The sequence below is a fragment of the Cnephaeus nilssonii genome (genome assembly GCF_951640355.1).
Source record: "Cnephaeus nilssonii genome assembly, chromosome: 17".
Lineage (NCBI taxonomy): Eukaryota > Metazoa > Chordata > Mammalia > Chiroptera > Vespertilionidae > Cnephaeus > Cnephaeus nilssonii.
The window spans coordinates 192,682-207,579 of NC_137088.1; the positions used below are offsets into that span (position 1 = coordinate 192,682).

At 52.2% G+C, this 14,898-nt stretch overlaps 1 protein-coding gene and 1 pseudogene across 3 annotated transcripts; both read left to right on the forward strand.

The window, feature by feature from the left end:
- The first annotated feature begins 1,464 nt into the window (after nt 1–1,464).
- On the forward strand, nt 1,465–10,689 carry LOC307113401 (ferritin light chain-like; annotated as a pseudogene). Its single transcript has 3 exons — nt 1,465–1,481; nt 1,639–2,185; nt 10,634–10,689. The product of its transcript is annotated as a ferritin light chain-like (transcript).
- FAM240A (family with sequence similarity 240 member A) lies at nt 5,331–13,890 on the forward strand. 2 transcript variants are annotated; one of them, XM_079795579.1, is made up of 3 exons: nt 5,331–5,407; nt 11,817–11,962; nt 13,240–13,890. In XM_079795579.1, exons 2-3 carry the CDS (start codon nt 11,820–11,822, stop codon nt 13,370–13,372), a joined length of 276 nt encoding a protein of 91 aa, XP_079651705.1. In that variant the 5' UTR covers nt 5,331–5,407; nt 11,817–11,819; the 3' UTR covers nt 13,373–13,890. The 2 variants fall into 2 exon arrangements, with proteins under 2 accessions (XP_079651705.1, XP_079651706.1); XM_079795580.1 differs by lacking the exon at nt 5,331–5,407 and adding an exon at nt 11,549–11,741.
- Nucleotides 13,891–14,898: the final 1,008 nt, after the last annotated feature.

Here is a 14,898-nt window from a genome sequence, read left to right on the forward strand (position 1 = left end):
GGGGGTCACATGAGGAACACGTGCCCCACCTGCACCCACGTTCTCGCTCACGGGTTCTGGTGGCGAGTGGAGGAGGAGCCCCGTCACGTTGTCACTCAGCCTGATCCCTGCTCCGTGAAGCCCGGCCAGAGTGCTACCCTTGAAATGGAAGGCCGTGCTTGGCCCGGCGTCACTGGACTCAGCCGCCTCGGTCTTAGTGTCTGGAAAGACCCCAAAAGAGGACGGCCCAAAATACTCTTCTCCGTGTCTCTGCCAGCGACTCTGCCCCGTCCTCATTTTTCTTTAGAGATGACAGGGCAGACTCCGGTGCAAACGCTGGTGTGATCCAGGGCGGCCCACCAAGCAGGAACGGCTTACAGACGGTCAGGAGGGACACACAAGCCCAGGCCCCAATTTCGCAATCTTATCTGTTACCAAGCATGATTTATACAAGGTCCTTGAAGACAAATGGCCAGGGGAACAGACTTCTAATTCCCTACAGATGCGTGCATCACACGGGATCCAGGCTCCTGCCCCATGAGGGCCCCAGAGCCTCGGGGGGGGGGGGGGGGGGGGCTCTGGCCACGTTTGCCGAGGACGGCTTTTTGGGGAGGCCCAGCTCCCAGCTCTGAGTTGGGGTCTGCAGTGGACAGAGATCTGAGCTGCTGAGGAACCAGGCCTGTGAGTCAGCCATTCTGTCTGTCAAGTCCTATCCCGCCTCTGCCCGGGCTGCCGGGCACTCAGGGGCCTGAATACTACAGACCTTCACGGATCACTCCTCAACAGCAGCAGCCTTATCGACAGGGGACTTCCCACACTGTCTTATGTCTTCTGTCCTATTTGTCGCACTTCTTCTCCCTTTTCCTTATCCTCCTTGATAACTCATTAGATAATATAATTGAAAGCACTCTGCACACTGAAATGTGTCCAACAGGCAGTGCCCTCGGAGGTCCCGGATCCGTCTCTTGCTTCAACAGTGTTTGGACGGAACAGACCCAGGGGCGCCCCTTCTTCCAGCTCCGGTCACTCTCCTCCATCTTATGCAACCACCCCCTTCAGAACCACCTCCGAGACCAGCCAACACACGGGGCCTTTTCTGCATTAACTCCTCATTGCTGAACAACCACTGTTGTGGGTCGAACCCTGGAGTCAAAAATAAGACCACCGGAGGCTGCTAATTGATTAAAAAAAGCAGGCAAGGATTTATTGAACTGGCCAGGACGGCCGCGAGGGCACCACACGCAGGTGGCCACCCTCACGACCGCGCCATCCTAGGTGTAGGCAGTCCTTTTAAAGGTCTAAACCACAAGAATTTCCCTTTGTTCTAAATTCTAAATACATTGGAATGTGGATCTATCTTGCGAAAGCAGATTGTACAAAACCAGAACTGAGCAGGGTTAATAATCTCTAAAGGTAGTCAGCTCCTGGAGCCACTGAGTCAGTGGGAATCCATCTCCTGTGGTTCTGGTCCACAGGCTCAGGAAAATGACCTTTGTGATGTGGTATGGATTAATGTGAGTTTCCAGGTCTCAATCTGGAGCTGAGGTAACTACCCTATTGTTTAAGCAAGTAAGTGAGTGCAGAAGCCAGAATAGCAGGGTTAAAATTTAAACAGCAGTTTTTACCTAAGTATGGTTGCTACCATATTTCAACCACGAGCTCCCAAATTCGTCAGAATTATTCCACCGAGGTGGAGGCTGCCGTCAACCACCTGGCCAGCCTGCACCTGCGGGCCTCCCACACCTACCTCTCTCTGGGCTTCTATTTCGACCGTGATGGTGTGGCTCTCGAGGGCAAGGGCCACTTCTTTCGCGAGTTGGCGGAGAAGAAGCAATAGCGTGCTGACAGTCTCTTAAAGCTGCAAAACAAGCACAGTGGCCGCATTCTCTTCCAGGACGTGCTGGAGCCTCCCCAGGATGAGTGGGCAAAACTCAGGACGCCATGGAAGCCGCCCTGGCCTTGGAGAGGAACCTGAATCAGGCCCTTTTGGAGCTGCAGGTAGGCCCTGGTCCTACCTGTGCAGACCCTCAGCTCTGTGACGTCCTGGAGAGCCACTTCCTGGATGAGCAGGTGAAATTCATCAAGAAGATGGGCAATCATCTGCCTACATCCGCAGGCTCCGGCCTCCAGGCTGAGCTGGGCGAGTGTCTCTTCGAAAGGCTCACCCTCAAGCATGACCAGGAGCCTTGGGAGCCCAGAGGCCTTTGTGGGACCCCTCTGCATCCCCTGGTGTCTGGCTTTTGCCTGAGCCTCTCCCCGAAACTACTAGCCATCCTTTTAACCACCCTGAAGCCCTCTCCCATGCATTGGACCAAATGAAACAATAAAGCTCTTTGCAGCAAAATCCTATATAATAAAAGCCTAATATACTAAGTGTCTGTTCATTAGACCATTCGACCAGTCGCTATGATGTGCACTGACCACCAGGGGGCAGACGCTCCAACTGGTAGGTTAGCTTGCTGCTGGGGTCCAGCCAATTGGGACTGGGTGAGATGGGCCCAACACACCCTGGAGCCCTCCTGCAGTCCCTCCCCGCCCCAATCATGCACTGGTGGGGTTCCTCCGCCTGGCCTGTGCCCTCTCACAACCTGCAGGCCAGGCAGAGGGACCCCACCAGTGCACAAATCCATGTACCGGGCCCCTAGTAAGTAAGTAAATCTATATCCTACCTAATAATAGACAAATATGCAAATTGACCGTACCTTCGCTATGCCCATGATTGGCCAGGAGGCGCGGGGGGGCGGGACTCGGGGTGGCCGGGGTAGCTGATTGGGCCAGCGGGAAGCTGAGCTGCGTCGCCAGCAGCGGCACGAGCTCAGCGTCTGCGCCATGGCTGTGCTGCGGCACAGAAGGGGCCTCTGGGGCAGCGAGCTGATGTCCCACTGCGCAGACCATCAAAAGCGGGGGAGCTGAGTGCCTGTCCGCTCAGGCAGCAGGCCTTTCAGAAGCCTCCAGCGCCTGGTGCACCAGCGGACAGGCACCCAGCTCCCCGTGATCGAAAGCGAAAGCATGTAGGGGACCCTACACGTGCATGATTCAATCATGCACTGGGCCTCTAGTATATATATAAAAGCCAAAGCGATCAAACCAACAACCAGTCAACTGGTTGCTATGATGTGCACTGACCACCAGGGGACAGACGCTCAGTGCAGGAGCTGCCCCTGGTGGTAAGTGTGCTCCCACAGAGGGAGCACCCCTCAGCGAGCTTACTGAGTGGTGGAAGGCGCAGGGGGGCCATGATGAGCAGAGTGACACGGACTCTTCCCTGGCCGCCTGCTGCTTCTCACACTACTACATCCCTCAGGGGATGTCAGACTGCCAGTTTTGTCAGACTGCGGTTTTGTCCCGATCTGAGAGGACGCAGGCCAGGCTGAGGGACCCCACTGGTGCACAAATCTGTGCACTGGGCCTTTAGTCCTATATAATAATCCTCTATAATAAAAGGGTAATATGCAAATAGACCAAACGGCAGAAAAAGCAATCAAAGCGTAATATGCTAATGATATGCTAAGGCTGCTCAACTGCTCGCTATGACATGCACTGACCACCAGGGGGGCAGACAATCAACTGGTTGACCAGTCACTATGATGTGCACTGACCATCAGGGGGCAGATGCTCCAACCAGTAGGTTAGCTTGCTGCTGGGGTCTGGCCGATCAGGACTGAGCAAGATGGGCCGGATGTGCCCTGGAGCCCTCCCGCGGTTCCCTCCCCGGCCCTATTGTGCACCAGTGGGGTCTCTCAGCCTGGCCTGCGCCCTCTCTCAATCCGGGACTCCTTGGGGGATGTTGGAGAGCCGGTTTCAGCCCGATCCCGCAGGCCACTCCCCTTGGGAGGGCACCAGACACAGGGCTCATGGCTGGTGAGCACAGCTGTGGCAGCACGAGCCTCTCCCGATCGGGACTGATTGGGCATGAGCCCGCGGCAGGCACAGTGGGGCCGGGATGAGCGGGAGCAGCAGGTAGGAGCTGCAGGCGGTGTTGGACTGCGGGTTTTGGCCCGATCCCTGCAGGCCACCCAGAGGGACCCCACCTGAGCACAGGTTTGCCCAGAGTTAAAGCCACACCCAGCCCTGCCCCAGGTGACTTAGTTGGTTGGGCATCGTCTTGAGCACTGAAAGGTTGCTGGTTTGATTCCTGGTCAGGGCACATTCCCAGGGTTGTGGGCTCAATCCCAGGTAGGAGGCGTGCAGGAGGTGAGGCAGCTGATTGAAGTTTTGCTCTCACATGGATGTCTCTCTCTCTCTCCCCCGCCCCCCCCCCCAGGAGTGGCCCCAAATCTACTCCTCTTCTCCCCTATGAAAAAGCCCTCAGGCCCTGGCTGAGTAGCTCAGTTCATTAGAGCATCGTTCCAATATGCCAAGGTTGCAGGTTCGATCCCCAGTCAGGGCACATACAAGAAATAACCAATGAACCAATAAATAAGTGGAACAAATCAATCCCGCCCCCGCCCCCCCGCCACTTCCTCTCTCTCTAAAATCAATAAATTAAAAAATTTAATGGATTTTTTTTAAAAACACCCTCAACTGCACGATCTGGCTCTGCTGCTGCATTAGCCATTCACGTTCGGAGAGGAAAGACTTCTTAACCTTTTGCACTCGGATGTCGAGTGTGTTAGCATTAGAATAAAGGAATCTAGAAAAAAGCAAGCGAGTGCAAAGGGTTAAAATACCCCACAGGTTCAAAAGCAGCCGCTCCACCTGCTTCACTGCCCCAGGCATGGTCACTGAGGTCTGAGCATCCACACTTAGGAGCCAGGACCAGCAGGGAGACAGCCTGGTGTCTGACAAAGGGCTCTTCCAGATGTGGCCCAAGGACAGAGAAGCCGTCACCCTCAGCTGAGAAGTCCTTGGTTTGGTGACTGTTCCCTGGGAGATGTCACCACGGCCAGATCCTGCGGGGCTGGGGGACAAGGGGGTGCAGGGGGAGCAGGCTGTGAAGTGCCTTCACCACCCTCCATGCGGATTAGCGGCTCCAGAGGACAGCAGGCCTCTCTGAGTCATCCTGTAAAGTGACTCCAAAGTGTGACTTGTCACACCATCCGAGGCTCCTTTACCCCAGGGTGGAGGGCGGCTTTGCCCGGGCCCAGCAGGTTCGTGCTCACGGATAATCCCGAGCATGTTCTGAACAATAACCGGTTCCAGCCAAGTCATGGTCCCCGCAGGTTCTGCCAGAGCAGCGCTCTCCTGCCCCTGGGCGGGAGGAGAGCAGGGCCTGGGGGCTATTTTTCACCAGGTAGGAGGCCACCATGTCCCTGGAATGAGACCTCGGTGATTCCACGGAGGCATTTCTGCAGCTCCTCCCGCCGAGCATATAAAGGGCGGGGACCCTGCGGTCCCCGGACCAGGCGAGGCCTCCGGAGCCCAGGAGCTGCGCTGTGCTTCCCGCCCTCCTTTACACCATCCGGACCTCGGCAGATTCATCTCAAAGGTAAAGGGTGCGCACTTGAGTGCCGGGGAAGGAATTCACCGTGCACTTCTTGGGAGTGAAGTGCATCTACTCCTTGTAAAGCTGTCTGTCAGCCTCTAAAATTCACCTTCCCTTCTGAACCCTCACCTTGCATCTGCTTGGATATGACTTAGACATCCCCATGGGGCTTTTCGTATCTAATTATATGTTTAGATGATGCATTTGAAACAAGCTAAACTCAGTGCCAGTGTTCGCTTAACACTGTGAGCAAAGACAGGGAGTGCATTTTGAGAGAAAGGTGCTAACTCCCCCAAACCAGTGCCTCAGGGACTTCAGAGAGGGACGCTCACCCACAGTGGGCTTCACGCAGACGAGGCCTAAGAAGATGACCAAGTGTGGGACATATGGTGAAAGGGAGGCTGTGTGTGTGCTCAGGTCCATGAATTTAAAACACCTACAGCTCCGTGGAGCCACCACCAATCAGCACACCCAGCAAGGCCACAGGCCCCTGGTGCTGTGCCTTTGTAGTTAAACTCTCCTCCTCACCCAGGCAGTTCTCACAGTCGGTCTTTCCATGGCTGTCACACAAATGGGATCATAGATAACACATAACCTATTTTAGTTTCCAATCGCTGCTTCCCCTCGGTATAACTTCTGGATCCATCCACGTTATTGAGCGTCAGTAGTTTGTTCTTTCTTATTGCTGCACAGCATTCCATTGTATGGATGTTTGACAGGTGTTTACCCTTTCCCTCCCTGAAGGACGTTAGGTTGTTTCTATTTGTTGGCAATCACAAACAGAACTGTGTACAGGTATAGAGGTTTTTGCATTCAGTGGTCGACAAACTCATTAGTCAACAGAGCCAAATATCAACAGTACAACGATTGACATTTCTTTTGAGAGCCAAATTTTTTAAGCTTAAACTTCTTCTAACGCCACTTCTTCAAAATACACTCGCCCAGGCCGTGGTATTTTGTGGAAGAGCCACACTCAAGGGGCCAAAGAGCCGCATGTGACTCTCGAGCCGCAGTTTGCCGACCATGGCTCTAGGCGACATACCTAAGAGTGGGATGGCTGGGTCATATGGGGGGGTATACGTTTAACTTGTGAGGAACTGCCCATTTTCTGGAATAATACCTGTACCATGTTGCATTCCCAGGATCAACCTGTGAGAGTTCCAAGTGCTCACCATCCTCTCTACCACCTGATGTCCCCATTTTTTATCTTGGCCCTTCTTATAGGGTGAAGTGGTCTCTGTACACGGTTTTGTGTTTCCCTGGTGACTAATGATGCACATCTCTCAATGCTATTCGATATCTTTGTGTCCTCTTTGATGAAATGTCTGTTAAAGTGTTTTGCCCACCATTTAATTGGGTTGTTTGCTTTCATATTGTTGAGTTTTGAGAGTTCTTTATTGATTCCGGATACAAGTCCTTTGTCATATGTTATTGGCAAATATTTTTCGTTAGCTTGTATCTTGTCTTTCATTCCCTTAACAGTGTCGTTTGCAAAGCAGACTTCATTTTGATGAAGCCCAATTTATTAAATTGTTTTCATGAATTGTGCTTTTGCTGTCATTTCTAAGAACTCTGTCTAACCCCCAAGCCACAAAAAAATTTCTCCTATAGTGTTCTCCTGAAAGTTTTACATTTATATTAGATCCATTTTGAGTTAATTTTTGTATAAGGTGAGGGTTTATGTCAGGTTCTTATTTTTATTTTTTGCATATTGGTATCCTGTTGTCACAACACCATTTGTTGAGACCATTTGTTGAGAATCAGCTTGCCTCTATCTATAAAAGATCCACTTTGGGTTTTAATTAGAGTTTCAATAAATCTATAGATTAATTTTGGGAGAACTAATATCTCTGCTATGCCGAGTCTTCCAATCCATTAACAGGATATGTTGCTCCATTTGCTGATGTTGTCTTTCATTTTACTCATCAGCATTTTGCAGTTTTCAGGATATTTTATACTTGTTTTGTTATATTTATAGCTAACTATTTCACTTGAGAAGTTATTGTATATGGTAGTGGGTTTTCTATACATACATATATATTTACTGATTTCAGAGAGGAAGGGAGAGGGAGAGATAGAAACATCAGTAATGAGAATCATTGATCGGCTGCCTCCTGCACACCCCACACTGGGGATCAAACCTGTAACCCAGGCATGTGCCCTGCTGGGAATTGAACCGTGACTTCCTGGTTCATAGCTCCACGCTCAACCAGGGGCCACACCGCTGGGTGATAGTGGTGTGTTTTTAATTTCAGTTTCCAATTGCTCACTGGCATATATTAACTTTGTGTGTTGATCTCATATCCTGCATCTTTGCTAAACTCACTTAGTTCTAGGAATTTCTTTGTGGTTTCCTTCACGTGCACTTGGAAGGGATCTGTATTCTGCCGTGAGTTGGAGAGACCCATCAGTTACCCTTCAGTCTACGTGGCTGAGGGTGTGTCAGGTTCCCTCCATCTGCTATGATTCTCTCTCCACTGTCACTGTCCGGATCAGAACCGCACTGTGCAGCCCCCAGGCCAGCCAGGCACTCGGCAGCAATTTGTAAGGAGTCGCTCCTGAGGTCCGCCCACCTCTGTGGTCTCCCCAGTGATTTCCAATTCCCTGGACTCGCCCTTTTCATCCCTTTGGCCAGAAACCCGGGCTGCAGCTCCCTGTTCTGCCGGGCACTTCCCGGGGCTGCCCTCCTGTCTGGGGTCAAATGCCCAGAGGACTGAGAGGGAGAAGGCAGGGAGGGTCCTCTCCGCAGGGTGGGACCACAGCTCCTCCTGCTGGGGCCCGGGATGCTGTCTGCAGGCCCTGCCGATCCCTCACTTCCATTGTTGCTGCCAGGCCTCCCTCACCTTGAAATTTCCTGGGACCCGAGACGAGGGAGAAAAGAAAAACAAGTGATTTCCCTCATCTCTGAGCACGAGAGTCTCCTCTCCTCCTAGCCCAGTGGCTGGCAAACTCATTAGTCAACAGAGCCAAATATCAACAGCACAACGGTTGAAATTTCTTTTGAGAGCCAAATTTTTTAAACTTAAACTTCTTCTAACGCCACTTCTTCAAAATAGACTCGCCCAGGCCGTGGTATTTTGTGGAAGAGCCACACTCAAGGGGCCAAAGAGCCGCATGTGGCTCGAGAGCCGCGGTTTGCCGACCACTGTGCTAGAATCAGAGGGCTTCTGGGTGCTCTCCTTAGCCAGTGCCCACTTGTGGGCTGCCTTCAGGCTAAACTGGAGAGACCAGAATAAAATCAGAGAATCTGGCTCTGGCCGGGTGGCCAGTTGGTTCAGCATCCTCCTGCACATCGAAAGGTTGTGGGTTCGATTTCCCGGTCAGGGCACAGATGGGAGGCAGCCGATCGAAATTTCTCTTTCACATCGATGTTTCTCTCAAAAATAAAAAATAGCTTCATTCACCAGTCATTGGAATTCTGACTTTCAATACACCTTCACCCTGGGCTGAGACAGGGCGGCCCGTCCTCCCTCCCTTTATCTGGAACTGGAACCCTCTATTCTACTTCAAGCTGTAATCCTTATGAAGCCTTTTAGAATGTTGTGAAAAATACTCACAAAATAGTTGCTCTTGAAAGGTGTCGGTAAACAGGAAACATGGCGGCATGCACGGTCAGCTGGCAGAAGAACGACTCTAGCCAAGAGTCTCAAGAGTGAGCTGTATAAACCAGAATTCTTTAAAAACGAACACCTTTGCCCTGGCCGGTTGCTCAGTGGTTAGTGTCGGCCCTCAGACTGAAGGGTCATAGGCTCTCTTCCCAGTCAAGAGCATATACCTCAGGTTCAGTTCCCAGACCCGGTGGGCACACGCAAGAGGCAACCAATCCAGGTGTCTCTCTCACATCGAGGTTTCTCTCTCTCCCCCTCTGCTTCCTCCCTTCCACTCTCTAAAAAAAAAAAAAAAAAATTCAATGAGAAAAATATCCTCGGGTGAGGATTGAAAAAAACACCTTTCTTCTTCCGCATGTGGGGTTTCATACTCGAAGTAGCCGAGACGTGGAAACTGAACGGCTGGCACGGCGAGCTGAGGACTCACCGCGGACAGTGGGCCTCGGGAGCAGCTGGTTCACCGAACGCTGTGGGCGCTCGTGCCGCCCGAGGCCTCCGAGGTGGTACAAGCTCCACGCCTTGTTCACCGGGGTCGGTGGGCAGGCGTCGCACGCTGCTGGTCTTTAAGCAAAGCTCAGTTTTGTGCCGTTCACGGTGGTCCTTGTCGCCACGGCCTCCCGCGCGGGTGCTGGCGGGCGGGAAGCAGCACCAGTTCTCTCGTGGACGTGGATCTGGGGGCGGGATTCCTGTCCAAGGACACAGAGGAGCAGAGCCATGTGTTCCCAAGGACGATCCCCGGCGTTTCCAGAGGGCTCTCCAGCTCTTGGTCCCCCTCACGTTTCTGCAAGGTGGAGCGTGCCCTCGTGTCAGAGCCAGGGAACCGAAACGCGTGCTCAGAGACCACGTGAAGGACAGGCTGAGGGCCCCTCACCCTGAGATCCCGACAGGCCTCCCAGGAGCTTAGAGCCGGGAGCTTCGATGACTCTGGTCCAGACACAGAGGCACTCCTGCTCCTGAGGCGCAGCTCATGTGTCATAAAATCCGCCCGTGGATAAGTGTTGGCAATTGCATGCAGCCGTGCAACCACCACCAGAAACAAGTCATAACCTAGAGTCCCCTCCCCCACCCAGGCACCCCCGTCTGCTTCAGTGTCTCTGCTTCCACGGACCATCCCGCAGGCCTTGGCTCCCGCACCCGGTGCTCCCACCCACCCATCGGCATGTCCCTTCCCCTCAGACCATGTCCGGTGACTCTCCTTGTGCCCCCCACTGACCCCACCCCAGCTCCTGTCACAGGAGATCCCAGTGCCTGTGACCAGTGTGTGTCCAGCTTACTCCCTGTTAAACCTGATCTTCAAAGACATTTGTTCAGTGCGGAGGCCCGGAGAACTGATTGACCAGCGGAAGGCACGTCGGATCAACGCACAAACGGGTCTGGAGTAAACATCTGGCTTCAAGCCCCTCCCCTTCCACCGGCCCCACGGCCCAGTGTCTGAGAGAGCTGTGTCCAGACCTTCATGCTGAGCCCCGGCCTCAATGCCTCGGTACCCTTTCCAAAGTCTTGCCCTTGGATCAGCACCTCAACCTGCCCGGCCTGCTCCCCAGGGCCTGCTCCCCACGGGCCTGCTCCCCACAGGCCTGCTCCCCACGGGCCTGCTCTGGTGTTTCCCTTCTGTGCACAGGCACAGCCGCTGGAGGCTCCCCTGATACCGTCACCTTCACTCACCACCTGAGTTGACACCCCCAGAATATTGTGAACCCATCCGCTGTGCCTTATCCTCGCCGCTCCCAGCCTGGGCACTGCCGCTCCCTGGACAGTAGCCTCTGGCCCTTTCCCTCACCCTCCAGGTCGGGGCGGTGGGCAGTTTCTTCCTGTAGAACTGAGGACTCTGAGTGTCTGACGTGAGCCATTACGCACACGCACACGCACATGCACGCACTCCACAGTGCTTGCTCTGGTGCGTCAGACGCTGGGACCGTCTTCTGTGGCAAACCCTGGAGTAAAGGGCTAGAGAACATCCCCAGGTCTGCAGTCTGCCTCCTGCCGGCGATGGCTGCGGGACCACACGCAAGTGCTGCAACCCTTCAGACGTCCCCCTACAAATGGGGAAGGTGGTGTCCACTCACAGGTGTTGTGAGGCGTGAATGCACACACTGCCTGCACACCGCTGTCCGTGAAAAGCCGGGGAGCCATGCTTCTGTGAGGAGGGAGGAAGGACAGAGGTGATGCAGAAGACCAAAGAAAACCAAGATGCTTCTGAGAAAAAAAGGAGGGACACCGTTTAATACGCCGGCGGACTCCGGGAACAGCCTTCCAAATCTGAGTCAAGGAACACGCATGGGGCTTTCCTTTATATCTCCCTCCCTGTGATCTTTGTCCCACAAACATGGATCATGCTTCCGGTCCTTTTTGAGGGCCTTGCAAGAAGGCCCCCGGGTGTTGGGGGTCTCCAGGCTGTATCTGATGGTCTGGCCTGGCACCAATGTTAATAACCCTCCCTTTGGGCAGTGCACGGTCCACAGTAACAGGTTCTGCAAGACCAGTATCTGGGAAGGAGATAGGGACTTAATTATAGGTTATCAGGAATGTACACTGAGCTTGCTGGCTTGGATTCAGATCACTAGCCCCGAATATCAGGGTTACATTGGAATTAGCCCTTTTAAGCCTTCTCAGAGGTATGTGCCGGGTGCCTGTGACCTGCCAGGCCCACAGGGAGCTTCTGCTCTCACACCTGTGACTGCTGCTGTTCCCGATGCTGAGGGTCTGTCCCTGGCCAGGGTCTCCCTCAGGTAAACGAAGTCAGCACCCTCAAGAGTCCCAGGGAGCGTGTGCGACGAGGGTTCGGCTGATGTTGTCTCTTTCAGGGGATGAACAATCAGTACGTCCGCCGGGAGGTCTTCTGCCGGAACACCTGTCACGAGCTCAAACACTTCTGGGAAAGGGAAATCGGCAAACAGACCTTCTACCGAGAATCGGAGGAGCGTCGCCTGGGAAGAAGTGCGCTGAGAAAGTATGTATTTTTTTTAATGGACCATTTTTTAGAGCAAGTTCACAGCAAAATGAGCAGAAAGTAGAGAGTTCCCACGTACCCCTTCCCCAGGCACAACCTCCCCAGGGTCAAAAGCCTACAACCCCAACATACATTGACACGCATCAGCGTCCTTGTGTGTCTGTTTCTTTATGCAAAATTGACTTTCCCAGAAGAATGCCAGATGGGCATCTCAGAGGATGAAATTATTTTAATTTTCCATGCATACGTTGCTGCCACCACCTAGAGTTTTAAAATTCGTATACATTAACCCTAAGTATACTCTTTTATCTCTCCTCTCTGTCACTGGTTCTAGTGCATGAGGATTACACTCAATTTGGGAGCATATATTTGGATACTGCTTTTTTATCCCAGGTGACAATATCTGCACTGTAATTGGATTGTTTACATCATGAACATCAATTGGCTCGATTGGGTTTAAATTTACCATCTTGCTATTTGTTTTCTATTTCCCTCGTTTGTTATTTATTCTTTTTCTGCCTTCCTTTGGATTAATTAAATATTTTTTATGATTCCACGTCATCTCCTCTGTTGACTTTTAACTATATCTCTGTGTGATCTTAGTAGTTGCTTTAGGATTTACACATGCATCCTGAACTTATCACACACCTTTCCTTCAGCGTGTAGAAGCCTCACAGTGAGACCGTGCCATTTCCCCTCCTGGCCGCCGTGCCATTGGACACAAGTACATTGTCACTTCCATATGTTATAGACCCACGTCACACAATGAACAGTGTTGCTTTCAACCACTGACGATCTTTTAAAGAGGTTTAAACAGGAAGAAAAGTTGTCAATATGCATCCACACAGCTGCCTTTTCCGGTGCTGTTATTCCATGTGATCCCTACTTCCTTCTGCGTGAGGAATGGCCTTTAACATGGGCAGTGGCAGCCCGACAGGAAGGAGTCCTCGCAGTGTCTGCACATCTTAAAACCTCTGTATGTGAAAGCTAGCCTTGCTGGGTAAACAATTCTAGATTGACAGGGTCCCCGCCCTGCCCGCCCTACTTTACAGATATTGCACTTTCAAAGGAAAGTTAGAGGATTGAGATTAGGATACGTTGAACAGAAGTAAGAGTTAAAACACGTATATATTTAAATTTGCAAGTCCTCTGCATACCTTTTACAACCTGAAACACACACGCACACGCACGGTCAGGGGAAAAAAGGAAGAAAGCTTTACCTGAACCAACAGCCCAGGAGATGCGTGTCCCTCTGTGTGTTCTGTTTCTCTGTTCAGGCTCAGAGAAGAATGGAAGCAGAGGCTGGAAACCAAGCTGAGGCTGAGGAACAATCCAGACGAGAGTGAAAAGCAGGCAAACGTTGGCCAAGAGCTTCTGGCTTCCTTGACACAAGAGGACACGGAGCACTGAGGTCGCTCTGCTGGGAGAGGCGTGGCCGTGGCTGAGTCCCTTCGCTATGCCCACCAGATCTCACCCCACCGTCACCCCGAACCTGTGAGGGGTTTACTGCAAACCCTTCCCAGCGCTCAATGGAGTCATCAGCCATGCCAAGCCTCTCTGCAGGGCGCTACAGATGAGATTATTAGATACCAAAGCTCATGTGACATCTTCATTTCCATGTAATTATCATCTGGTTTGGAAGTCCAAATATTTTCAGTTCTAAGCACGCTAGAGGGATGATCTCACGGCCATACTTGAAACGTTGCACAGTAGTTTTGCTCCCCATTTTCCTCTTAGGAAGCAGTTTCATGTAATCCTTTCTCTTGTTTTATTCTTATAAGAAAAATGCATCTGCAGGAATAAAAATATTGTAAATAGTCGTGAAAATAAGGTTTGCAAATAAATTATCTAATGCTATTTTTTCTTCATATGAAATTAATTTTGGTTTATTCAAAAACATGATTATCAGGGGGAAAAACATGATTATCTGGACCCATTCGATAAGATCGGAGCAGTTTTAATAAAAGCCGGTTGCCTTGAAATCACCAGTGTGGGTGGTCTTGGTCTTACTCCTTGATTTAAACGCTCCACGTAGTTGGTCCGACGGTTGTGGGTTATTGTTACGCTGATTTAAAAGCTCCCCGTGCTTGCACTGGTTCGCTACATCAGCTCCACTAAAGGACGCCTGGCCACCCCAACAAAGTGTCTGCCATGTAGATTCTGAACTTTGAAATGTCACCACCTCCCCAGACATCCCTCAGGCACCCATTACAGGGTTGCTGCTTCTTTTTTAAAATATACTTTTATTGAATTCAGAGAGGCAGGGAGAGGGAGAGGGATAGAAACATCAATGATGGGAGTCATTGATCAGCTGCCTCCTGCACCCTCCACATTGGGGATGGAGCCCACAACCCTGGCATGTGCTCTGACTGGGAATCAAACCGTGACCTCCTGGTTCATAGGTGGACACTCAGCCAGGGAGCCACGCCAGCCGGGGCTTTACGGATTCTTAAAGTACAAACTGGCACTGGGCAACAGTTTCCAACCGAAGCAAGGGAGCAGAGAGAGCACATGGCAAAGTGCAGGACAGTCGTAGGTCACACCTTCCGTACACAGGGCCACGTGCACGGGAGACACGGGGCCACGTGCACGGGAGACACGGGGCCACGTGCCCGGGAGACACAGGGCAGGGGCGCTTCTGACAGCAGCAAGCGTGGCGCTCCAGCCCTCTAAATGCCCCAACGGGCCATGAAGTGCTTCCACCCACATCCCCGGGGAGCCGGGAAGTCTTTAAGGGGCACTGGGCACCACCCGGAGGCCAGAAGCCTTGGGGAGCACTTGCTCAGGTCCCACACGTCTCAGAACAGGGCACAGGGCTCGGAGCTCTGCCACCTGCTATGCTCTCACGCAATCTGGGGTTCAATCCAACTAATGAGCTATGAACGCTAGCTGGGTTCATGGGAGGCCGTTTTGATAGAAGAGGAATTGTTGTTGGT

Coding starts and splice junctions, on each gene's coding strand:
- FAM240A (XM_079795579.1), top strand. CDS start 11,820: ATGAACAATCAGTACGTCCGCCGGGAGGTCTTCTGCCGGAACACCTGT. Junction 11,963..13,239: donor GGAAGAAGTGCGCTGAGAAA/GTATGTATTTTT, acceptor TTCTCTGTTCAG/GCTCAGAGAAGAATGGAAGC.